The following is a 12958-nucleotide window of genomic DNA, read 5'->3' as shown; positions in this document are numbered from 1 at the left end:
ATTCTTCCACAAGCGTGTTGACATACTTTTTTGTAGTAGTTGATTCGAGAACGAAAAATTCTGTTCATCGAATGGCTCAGTCACTTTCAGTTGTAAGTATTCAATATTTGTCATTTGTCCCTTTGGTTAAAGCGCTGAACATTTCAATAGATAGAATCCCAAATCTCTGTGACTGGACACATATTCTTAACATTCCATTTATCACGCTAGTCGACCTGAAGGGGATTTTCAAATTCGTCAATCAGCGTAGAGGTTGGTGATCTAATGCTAGAATAATTTTGACACTTTTTATGGAACCACGAAATTTCTGAAGAGCCTACACCGCAGTTAAGGCTTCTCGTTTCTTTGTATTATAATTCTTTTCTATGGAGCTCAGGAGATGGTTTGCAAAGGCAAGCGGATGTTAATATGGAATTTCACCCTGAGAAACTGCTATTCCCAGAATAAAATTGCTCGTTTCCGTGCAAATTATTTATGGTTTGGTAGGATCACACTGCTTCAGCACAGGAGGGTAAATTAATAATTGCTTCACATTATTGAACATTTTATATATCAGTAAGATGTTCCAGATAAGGTTTAAGGTTTTCTTCTTAGTCTTCCATTTCTTCATATTCATATTCTCATTCTCCGCAGATTGGCAAGCACATTTCCTTCGTTTCTTCGAAAGAACTACCGAGACTACCGCCATACCGGTTGGCGTTGAATATGCATGGATATCTTTATCAAAATGGTATCATAAAAATGCCATGTGTCTCTTTAAGTCAAGGACCAAATTTGCATCTTGATTTAAATCAAGGCTTAACAATGTTCTGTTACCTCTGGTGTGAAACAGAGCTATGAATTCAGTTGATACAGATTTGTTCTTTATTTGAACATTCACTTGGGCGGTGACGACCTCAGCAATAGAAAATCTTCCATCAGCAAAAGTCAAACTAATCAATTTTTTGATAAATTAAGTATCTTGTATTTAAAAAATTTTGTAGAAACTTTCTCACACAATGAAGCGTGTAGTTTCTGAATCAACATAAACGATTCCATTAATCTGATTGACTCGGATAGGAAGAAAAGTAATAATGTTGAAGGGAATTTCAGTGTTGTTTTAACGCTGATTTCACTTCTGTCCCTTGTATGAGGAACAGGTAAGGCACTTTTTTTGGTAAATCGATTTTAAACTACCATAACACATCAATGAAGATCTATTTTCATTAAATTTGTCAGTGCTTCTTTTGTGGCCTCTGTCATCGTAATTGAATCCCGCTTACTTTTACTGGAACTCCAGAATTCCACCTACTCTTTTCGGGAACCTCAAACAGAGGTTGTCGGCCGTACTTTTATTCATATTGTACTTAAGTTCCTTTTGAATAAAAAATTCTTTTGTGATTATTGGGTCTCTTTTCAGTTTGTTTCGACTGAGATTTCGTTTTAGAAGCCACGCTTGACATTTGTGGTTCTTTCTTGCTTATTCGCAATTATCTGATTGCTCTACTGGCTCATCAGAGGTAACTCAGTTGCAACACTGAGCGAGAAAATGACCATTTATGTCTGGAGGGAAACTTTTTTTTTTTTTTTTTTTTTTTTTTTTTTTAAATTTGGTCTAGTATCCTCAATTTTTTCAATTCGTCAAAGTCCTGATTGTTCAAAGTAGTTTCAGAGCTCGAAGTGGAAATCGTTCCATTTTTTGTCTGATATTTTTCTATGAGTAGCAAAAAACGGACTAATTTCTCAGCGCTCTGTTTAAGTCTTTGCAAAAGCATATCTTTAATATTGTCGAAATCTTGAATTTTATCGTAGAGTTGCCTTATTAATTATACGAATACCCCAAGCATATATGCGACCCAGTTTTTTTTTTACCGACTTTAAAAAACTTGAGTTATCGTTGAAATAAATTAAGAAATAATGGCATGTAATCTTCTTCTGGATCAGAGTTTGGGAATCAAATCCTTTAATTGTAAATTTGGTTGGTTGCTAAAAGTAACATTGGTACCATTGGACGGTGACATAAGTTTCTAAGCTACTATGTACAGAAGATGTTTCTGCAGTTCAAATGCTTTTCTTTAGATAACTGTATTAAATATTCACGCAAAAAATTCTCATCATATTTTTCATATTTTATAGTTAATTCTTTGATATCAAGAACATGTGCATCACCAAGAATTTCGATTCCCATATCTTTAGCTAAATCATGAGGTTCGATTTTCCCCTTTACCCAGAATACTCAATTTAAAGTCTTTTTTTTTTTTTTTTTTTTTGTTACTTAATGAAATAGTTACTACATTTCATTGCTTTATGAAATATATTTTTTCCACTTTTCACCATTAAACACTTTTAAAACTCACATTTAACTATGAACAGAATCATTACTATAAAATTTACTATTATAAAATTAGAAAATACTATTTCACTTTTATTTTAAACGCACAACTTTAAAAATAATATAGTCATACATTTTACTTTTCAATCGAATAATATTTAGCAGCATTTATTGAATAGGTTAAAACAAAAAATATATTTGAGGGAATGTTTACATAATACTATAAAAAGTATTCACACAAAACGCATTCATTAATTTTCAGCCAGATTTATGGCACAAGCAAAAGTGGTATATTTCTTTTCTTATCTTTTTTTTTTCAATATATTTCTTGTTAATTAGCAAAAAGAGGATCAAAACTAGGGTTTATACAAAAACCGATTTTTTAAAAACCGGTTTTCTAATTCAATATTTCCAAAAAACCGCTTTTAACCGGTTTTCGAATTTTTGTTTAAAAAAAATAGAATAAGGAAAAATATTTTATTTAATTTATGTAAAATAACAAAAAACGAAATCATTATCAAAGTCAAAGTTAAAATATAAAAAAAAAATTAAGGATTCATATTCATAAAATAACGAAAACTCAAACAAAAATTTCAAATATTTATATTATTTTCACTAATTTTAATTTCTCCTAAGAAAATAGGATTTTAAGAAACATAAAATATCCACTGAACGGTGGCTAAGTTCTTGTTCTTATTTTGGACACAATATTGCCTGAAATGGAAAATACTCGTTCACTAGCTGCTAAGCTTGATTTTATAGTTTTTATAGCATCAAATAACAAGTCTATTTTTTATTTTATTTAATTAATTTATTTATTTTGTTCTTTCATTCGTTACCTCAAATAATGAAAATTCATCTTTCAGTGTCTTTGGATTTGTAAGTTTTTCTTCAGGGTCTTCAAAAAACTTCTGAGCTGATTTTTCTAGGGCTTCTTTTAAAAAAGCATTACTCTGATGAGTAGTTTCTTCGATTTACTCTTCATCAGAATCGTTTTCCACGTAAGAATTTGGAAATATTCTAGACAATATCTTTCCAGATAACTTGATAATATCGGTTTTTGAAGTTAAAGAAAGTACACTCGATTTCTTAGCTGAACTAGAAATGTTTTGTGGATTTTGCAAATACAGCAAAAGAGCTGCCAATTCTACTTTTTTGAATTCGTTCTTCTAAAGCATATAATAATTTCAAACTTATTTCAGTGTTTAAATTTTTTAATTCATTTAACAGAAATTCAAATATACCTTCACTTGGCAATATATTGGCATCTCGTCGCCTTAAGCCTTCAGAATCGGTCACAACCTATAAAATTCAAAATATTTGTTTTTATTGAAGAAGAGGAATGTCCAGGCGTTCCGGAAAACCGGTTTTCTTAATTTAAAAACCGGTTTTCAAACGTGACAAACTTACTTTAAAAAAACCGGTTTTTTAAAACCGGGTTTGAAAAACCGTCAAACCCTAATCAAAACTATCTCTGAATTTTAATGCACATTCACATTTCAGCCGCAAAAATGTATGATTATCATAATATCCTTTCGAAGCCATACTAAGCTATCGGCAGGTGGCTCATACTTTATTTAAACGAAAGCACTGGCAATTGCTTTTGGCATTTGTACTTAGTAATTATTAAATACTAAAGTAGAAGATCTGTAATCTATATTATAAAATGTTTTATCATATCATTTCTCATCCCTTCCTTTTATTCATTATCATAAACATAAAACTGAGTAAGAATTTTCAAAATGTTTTTATAAAGCGCTCATGAAACTTTTATACTTGCTGTTTAAAACTTTTATTCGTGTATTTTGGAGCCAATATCCGCAAACGGATATTGGTTCCAGAATGCACGAATTTTCCAGTGGTGTGAAATATGACGGGAAACTCTTTTATGTGCTGAAAAAATAAGAATTAAAAAAAAAAAAGCGAAAAATGGATTGAAATCAAGGTTTTTTTCGGAGGGTCATTTGTGTTGGAGATCGTTATGGACTCATTTGAAATAATTAGAATGGCAATAGCATCAGTAATTGTTTATTACGAGCTAACTTACATGAAGACAAATATTAAATTTAAAATAATTCATCAAAATAGAACATTATGGAAAAAATTTCATAGCCATGCATTCGCTTGGTTTCATAGCTACTCACTTGCCTGAAGGCTCAGCTTTTGATACCTGAGGAAATTGGTTGTAGTTAAATTACTGGAGCATTTATTTAGCTCAATTATATGGCTTTGGAAATTATATGCGAATAGTTGTTGAATTTCTGACGTTACATTTTCTTGATTCAATTATTTTTTGATATACATGTAATATTCGATTCATACATGCAGATCTGTTGATTGAAGTTGTATCCTGTTGACAATGTATCTACTATCAGAATTATTATGGTAAAAAATATACAGATACGAAGAATATTTGGATTAAGTCACATTGTTAAAACGTGAAGCAGACAAGATATAAAATATGCTAATTTTAGAGTTTTGTATGCGCAGTTGAGTGATGTTAAAGATCGGTGACATTTTGTAAATATATTTATATCAGTACAATATATAGTTGTTTTAAAATGGAAGATATAGTACTGTGCATATAATTATGGAAAATGTCTAGTTTTTCAGGAAACTTACATTTTTAGAGGGTAATAAAAAGAATATCTACATGCCCATTATTTTGAAAAAAGAAAAAAAAAAAAAAAGTCTTATGCATATCTTCATGAAACATAGTTTCAAACCCATTAAACATTCATTGTGGATTTTCAAATATTTCTGTGTCATTTTATCTTGGAAACTATCTATAACTTCTGACTATCCAACAAATATGTGTTAACTGAATATTCTGAGAATGAAAACGACTACTGGACTTCTTGTCCAGTCTCTAAATGGTTTCTTAACTGTTATATTGGTTGGTGATGCAGCAGTTTGTAGAGCTTCCCTGGAAAAGTAACAAATATCTCATTTACTGAATGAATATGCATGAGAGAAGCTCAATTTTAAAGGAAATTATGTACACTTGGTTTTATTTTGAAAAGAATTTCTCTGTTGCTTAGGGAAAAAAATATTTAAAAAAAAAACCCTTTAATGAGACAAAAATAAAACAAATCCGAGTCATTCTTTTACCTATGTAATTATTTTTTTAAAAATATATTAGAATGGACAAAATTCCTTATTAATCTATACCAGTTGCTATTTTTTTTAAATATTACTGATTCTGAGCTTACTATTTCCATTACCATTATATTATTATTCACGTTTTTGGAAAACGTTGAGGTTTAGTTGAATTTCATTAATAAGAATACAATATTTTTGATTTTGCATTGGATTATTTTACCAAACTGGTTTTTCTAAAGCACTTTAAAATTTAGTTTTTAGCTGTAAAATTCAAAACTGTTTTTATAAAAGTTATCTGTCATGAATAATTTTTAATACATTTATTTATTTTTGGGTTGTTTTTAGATTCCACAACATGCCGGTGAAATTTTCACTCCTACTGATGGAAATAATTGTAATTATGAAGACTGGGAAGCATTTAATGCTTTACAAAAGTCAGACGGCCAGCTAAATGATCTCTTTAATGAATCGGAATTTAGATTCCCAGATTTGGATAGCAATCCAGCTTGTGAGCCTATAGATCAACAGGTATGCAGTTGAAACTTTGCTCAATAAAAAAGAATGTTCAGTTGAACTCTGAATCTTTTTTAATTACTTAATAATTTTAGTGCTTTTGGACTCAAGATTTTGGTAAACAAGTATCAGAAGCATTAAACATGGCTACTAATGCTGCTTCATGGTCTCCTCTTCCTGCCCCATTACCATTTCCTCAGCAAACATCTAGTCAAGCAAATCCTTCTATATCTAGTCAAACACAGTATACTGAGTTATCAAGGAAACAGGTAATTTCATTTTAGATTGCAAATGATTTCTTGTAAATTTGATATTATTTTGTCTTTATATTTCTGATTGGCAGTTATAGATAAATTATTATATATGAATTTAATAATAATGCCAAATTCCAACAACATCTGTAACAAATAGCTCCTCACTCCTGTGATCTGCGGTGGTATCGGATTTACAAATCCCAAATTTCGTTTTGGCTTTAAGTAATTTATATATTATATTAATGCGGTTTAAAGTTATGAAAACCATCAGTACTTCTCATGTACAAATTATATGCATCCAATGATGGTTTGTCAGCAGTAGAAAGTAGGAGTGCTGTTAAAAACATTTATCAAGAGATTGTATTTTTTTTTAAAACTTCTGTGCCCATATGTAACCTGAAATCTTAAATTTTAAAGCCACAAATGAAATTTGGTGCATTTCAAACATATTAAATGCCTAGTAAATGATATAAATTTCTTATAGTTTTAATTAAATATATTTGAATATTGAAGGGATAATTCAGCAGAGAAAATTATAAATGCCTCTTTCTCTGTACACACTTCCATCCTCGCTCAAACAGTCGACAACGTTTGTCCAAAAATTAGTGTCAAGTGAGGTGCAGTAATTTATCTGTAGCATTAATCGTTTTCACTTGTTATAATTAGTAACTGATCCCTCATTGAAATTTCCATCCGAATAACATTTTAGTGAATAACTGACATACCTTTTTTGCAGAATAACCTCTAACAAAAGAAAAATGAATAGTCAATATAAATCGCGAGATTCGGCTGAGGCATTAATTATCGAAACCGAAGCTCATTAACAGCCAGTGGAAGAAAGATAAAAAGAACAAAGGCGAATTTTCAGGTATAAAAATAAAGAAAAATGGATAAGTTTTACTGTACTCCGAGACGGTTTTCTTATCTGTAGCTCTCATGTTTCTAAATTTAAAGGGAGAAAAAGGTTGATTTAAAAAAAAAAATCTTCAATAGATTGCGTATACAATGGACTTTATATGGGCTCCACGACGAAACGCTCCGATCTGCGTTTTACCTACTTTTAGATTCATTTGCTTTTACGTTTTTTTTTTGTAGCTCATCGAACCCTCAGGTTGAAAAAGAAAATTGGGAACATCAAATCTCAGAGTGGGAAAATAAACAGATTTGATTTAAAAAAATGAAATGTGAAAATAATTTCGGGCTTTGTGAAATTCATAATTGACGAGCTGTTACTATATATATTACATTATAAATCAAATCCTGAAATAAATATTGTATGTTTAAAATCGTACACATGAAAAGGAAGAATTAATATATGTAAGCTATTAAAATATTTGTTTAATCAAGTATAGTGAAACTCAAGTTAGTGTCCGTTCTGTCGCCAAGGACGGCAAAATCTTGCCAACCGTCCAAGAACTCTCCAAGAGTCTGCCATCTAGGAAGGCTAGAAAAAATAATAAAAATGGCATTAGAATTGCAATAAAAATTGCTAGGCTACCACATTTAAAGAAAACTCGTCCCAAGTAATTCAGTTTGTTGACCGGATATTAATCTTAAATCGGGCCGCTTAATCTGTGAAATTGTATGAACTTTTTTAACAGAGAAGTTAAATGTTTGATGAGCAGCTATCATTCGATAATCTGTACATTTGTTCTACAGGCATTTCTAATGATATTTTGCAGGCTTCATTAATATTAGCGAAGCAAAGCATTGAATTAAGTGCAGCTCTATAAAAGTTCTTTAAACCGGTTTAAACCATTTGTATAGTGGTTTGTTTACGTTTGGCTGTTGCCATTTGGTAATAAGTAATAGGAACGATTTATGTGCCACGCATTTTAATGTCTTATGAATATACATGCTTAGATTGGCTGTTTATCAAAATTCCCATAAAGCTTACGATCCCGTAACTAACTTTTTATTCATGAACTAAAATTAATGGGATCGTAAACTTCTCATTTCCTTTTTTTTATGCTGGGTTGTAGCAAAAGTAAGAGCCGAGACCTGCAATTTTTGTTGTATGTATGCTGATTCATTATATTCTCACTTAACGGACCAATTCGAAGTTTTTGTTATTTCTTTCAACATTTCATTTAAATTTTGTGTTTGGCACTGTATTTTTTTCTGTTACTAGATTCGTTACTTCCTTCAATTCGACTTTAATAATTAGTTTTGATTTGAGTGTCATGAACGTTATGTATAGGAAAGATTCTCCTGCAAGGAAACACAGAGAATTGCATGATAGAGGGAGAGAAAATGCCAACAGATATTAAATCAGATGTCGTTAACACGATAGCAGCCAATCTAGATTGGCACTTCAAAGAGCCTTATTGTATTTTTAAAACATTATCGTTTTCTGTTGGAATTCATTTTGATTTTATTCAAACATGACTGCTTAACATATTTCATTTATTTCTATTAATATAATTTGATAAACAATATAAAAGATAAGACATTTACAGTTTTAAAATTGGCTACACTTTATTTTAAGATTTTGTTATTTGATGTTGTGAAAGCTTGTTTAATTATTTGTCTATTGCATTTAGTTACTTTTGTTGAAAATTGAGATCACTGAAATATGTATTTTTTTCCCCCTTCATTAGGAGAGAGAGAACTCTGTTAATGGAGATGCGCAAATGATATTGTCGAATGAAAGCCAATATGACAAAGATGCTGGAAATCAGAATAATAGGGGATTTAGGCCAGTTTCTTCTTCATCAAGTTCAAGTTCAGAGTCTCAAGGAGATGTTATGACATCAACATTAAGTCAAAACATTTTAAACATTGCAAATATATCGGAAGGTCATGAATCATTTCCTGCTTCCTCTCATTGTAATTCTGGAATAAATTCTTGTTCAGCCATGAAAAGTTCTGTATTGCAGATAAATCGTAATGGTCATTCTAATCAAGTTTCTCAGGCTTATCAAAATTTTCCTCGAAATCTCAGTTCACGCTATCACAATCTTCAAAAAACAATTACAACATCACAAACTGTTTCTGATAACGATTGTATTTGTCCTCTGTATGATAATGCTGCTAACTCTTACAGTTTTGAGGGCTCATCCTCGGTTAGAAACGGACATACATTAAATAAATTACCATGCCAAAGATCACATCAAACACAAACTAATGCTAACCCAGGATTTTGTTGTATGAAACAACCAGAACTGTTAAAGCATTACATCCGTGGAAATAATTTTTCTTGTTTGGAAAAGAATTCAGTTCTCTCAGAATATGAAAAATCTGTACTGGGTACAATTAATTCAAACAGACTACCGATATCTCCTGAAGTTCTACAGCACTTATCTGCTCGTACTATTGCTGGGTTGTATGCATTTGGTTTATATCATGATATGCTACATGCAGATTGCGATGGTGGCTCAGTATCTCTATCTCCTGGAATGAAGTATCCATCACACTTGTTTAATTCTCCAATTTCTGATTCAGTTTTTGAAGTTTATCATCCATATGAATTTGTTCATAGAAGAGGAGCATCTTCAGTTTATGGAGCTAATGATGTATTCTTTGACCCTGCATCTTCATCATTTTTTTCTGTTCCTCCTACTTTCATTGGAATGCGTCCCTTGCGGTAAGAAAGGGCAATTATTTTTGTTTTTAGCTCCATTGCATTAATATTTTCACAAAAATAACTTTATTACAACCGATTTTATTAACACTACATTTTTTCCCAGACGCAGTGGACCATCTAATGAATTGCATCTCCGTTTAGAAGAATGTTATGAACAATTCAGGCATCTTGAAAAGGAAAGGAAAAAGGTAATCCTTATATACATCACTCATAGAGTTATTTCCATCTCTCTGTAATTTTGTTTTGCTTAGAATGTACAGTTTTTCATTTTACTTATGTATTTTTTTTTAATTTATGGATTACTTTACTGCATAACAAATGCACGTTTATCATTTTTAGTGATTCAATTATTTTAAAATATTAATATTTCTACAAAATATTTGTTTTATTAATTGGTTGTGTTATGCACCATTAACAGACGGAAGCCGAACTTGCTCGCCAAAACCCTGGTAAAAAAGTCTCCAGTACAAACACTATACCAATTCCTCGCTTAACAGCAAATCCATCTCGAGTTGATCGTTTGATTATAGATGAACTGCGAGAACATGCTAAGGTATTTTATGATGTGTATCTGTAATTTATTCCGTGATGTATTAAGTTTCTTATTAACATGAAAAACATTATTTTTTTAATGTGCTTATAAAATTTTATATATTATCTTATGAATATTTACTAAGAATCTTCCATTTTGTAGGGAAACTATAGTTCCAGATTTAGTGGTATTTTTAAATTACGGAAAACTAATGAAAAAATGATTATTAGTATGATTGTATCTATATTTTTTAATCAATAATTCTTGGTGCCATTTATATTAAGGTATCTTTATAGTCCTATAATGTAAAAATCATTTATTAAATATATATATATATATATATATATATATATAATATGATTTTAATAATTTTTTTCTTAACTTCTAGGTAATTACTCTAGTAGCCAAAATGGAACAACTAAGGAAAAGCCCTGTTCACCCAAACATTCATGTTTCAATGGAAAAGTGGTTAGAAGCCATAAGAAATGTCCAAGCACGCAGACGGGATGAAATAATTAATGTTGCAAATCGTCAACGAACTTCTGCTAGTAGAATTCAAGAGGATAAAGGTAAAATTTGAAAGAAGCAATTTTCGTGTTTTAAATTAGTAGAATATAGTTTTTTTTAGTAAAATTTTTAATTGAAATTTTAATTCTTGAAAAACTTTTAATGCTTAAGTTCTTTATTTCCTCTTTTTTGTCATTATTTTTCCCTTATGCAGATTGCAGATTTTTAAATTTATAAACATTTAATTTCTCTTTTAAGAACATAAACTTTCATTGATTTTAAATAATTAATATTTGAAAGAATTCTTTGTATTCATAAATTAAAAAATTGTTATAAATCTGTTACAAATTACTAAGAACACTGTATTTTGTAATATGTAATTAACAAGAACCGAGTGCAGATTGTATAAGATAAATTCTAATTTTGGTGGCAATTTTTATATTAGTGGAAAAAGTTTTGTAACAAAGTTAAAAATCATTAAATGTATTTTGTTGTTGAATTTTAATGTTTTTAAATTTATTTAAAATCTGATGATGATCGTGTATGCTTTGCTGTTGTTTATTAGTTGGATGACCTTATCAGATAACTAGATTAAAAGTATTGCAAAAATAAAAGCATGAAATTAATTATTTACATTTTTTCCAGTTTAAAATTTACTCTCTTAAAATCATTAGCAAAAACTTAGAAACATTAATTTTTTTTCAATTAAGAATCTATGAAATCAAATTTCTGATAAGCTATAAAATTACTTATTTTTAGCTTTTAAGATTTCTTTATTCTTTGTATAATTTATATTCTTTCTTCAGATGTCGTTGCATTGGCGGCAAGTATTATGGAATTAACAAAGGCATCTCGGCAAGCTCGAACTTCTATGTGGTGTGCTTTAATAACTACAACACTATATGATGTTGACCCAGATATTGCTTCTGCTCATTCATTACCTCCTGACTTTCAGGAGATAGAAAATAATGGTGCTTCTGGTAATACTGATGAAACTCTTTCTAACTCAGCTGCTAGGGATTCTACAGCAAATTGCTCCAGCTACAAGGACGATGAAATAGCTGTCGAAGACAGATGTGAATCCTCAATCTCAGTAAGTTCTGCAGCAGAAAACAAGACTAGCACTCATATAAATATTGTTGTTAGCAAGCTATGCCAACCTTCAGTGGAATTAGAGTGTGCGCCAAATTCACATGTTGATAATGTAGAGAGCTCTGCATCTTAATTTATATAGTGTTTTTCAATGAGTGTCTGAATTATTCCTGTTATAGAATGAGATGTATGTTGTTTTAGCTTTTTGGATACTCTAGAATTTTGATGTCATTTACACCTGCTTTGCAAAAGAAATTCGTAATAGAGTGAGAACTATGCAATATATTTAATATTGCCTTTGACCCAATGGTACCCCTTCCATGTTTTAAAAATAAATCTTGAGTCTTAGTACACATTTTGTGTGTAAATGATTCAAATGTGAAGATAGTGGCAGCTATATAGTAATAGTTGTCAATCCTCAAAGGTTATGTCATGAGAGATTTTCACATTGTAATTAGATTAGATGAATGATTTTTGGATTATTCGTTTTGCTTATTAATATGATGTACAGTTTTGCCTTTAAGACATGCTATTCTTCCCATGCTTCCTTTTGGTGTGATATTTTCAAGTGAATCTTTGCCCCTTTTTATATATCATATGATGTGCTTGTTGTAAAAAGTTTTTTATAATAATTTTTGTTTGAATTTTTTTAAACTAGAAATAATATTAATATACATAAATGCTTTCCTTTAATCCTTTAATTATTCTTTGTACAAAATATATCTTTATTACAAAATTTAATTATTTTAATTTATTAATTATTTAAATTATTATATTTTAAATAAACTTTAAAATGTTTATTTAAAATTTAATGGATACCATTTGAAGTTGTATAGACTTTTTTTCTTTTTACAAAGTGATTTCTTAGAGATATTTATTATATGAACGAACTCTTAAGCAAAACATTCCTTTGAGAAAAATTCATGTGATTAAGTGTTTCTTCAGTTATGAAACTATTTTAGAATAAAAACTTTTCTAGGAGTCAAAGTGTTTATGAAGGTTCTTGAAATTTTCCAATTAAAAAAAGACCATGAATTTCTTCTATGCTTTAAGTTTGGTTT

At 29.9% G+C, this 12958-nt stretch overlaps 1 protein-coding gene across 1 annotated transcript in view; it reads left to right on the top strand.

The window, feature by feature from the left end:
- LOC129959939 (uncharacterized) overlaps positions 1-12476 on the top strand; it is a 54434-nt gene extending 41958 nt beyond the window's left edge. The window contains exons 5-11 of the mRNA XM_056072855.1: positions 5759-5941; positions 6022-6195; positions 8781-9766; positions 9870-9954; positions 10185-10319; positions 10687-10867; positions 11612-12476. Of these exons, the coding sequence (XP_055928830.1) occupies positions 5759-5941; positions 6022-6195; positions 8781-9766; positions 9870-9954; positions 10185-10319; positions 10687-10867; positions 11612-12030 (2163 nt within the window). The 3' untranslated portion in view covers positions 12031-12476. The remainder of the gene's footprint in view (positions 1-5758; positions 5942-6021; positions 6196-8780; positions 9767-9869; positions 9955-10184; positions 10320-10686; positions 10868-11611) is intronic.
- The last annotated feature ends 482 nt before the right edge of the window (positions 12477-12958 follow it).

This window comes from Argiope bruennichi, chromosome X2 (assembly GCF_947563725.1).
Source record: "Argiope bruennichi chromosome X2, qqArgBrue1.1, whole genome shotgun sequence".
Lineage (NCBI taxonomy): Eukaryota > Metazoa > Arthropoda > Arachnida > Araneae > Araneidae > Argiope > Argiope bruennichi.
Note: the sequence above shows the minus strand (reverse complement) of the source record. Positions and strands in the feature narration are given on the sequence as shown.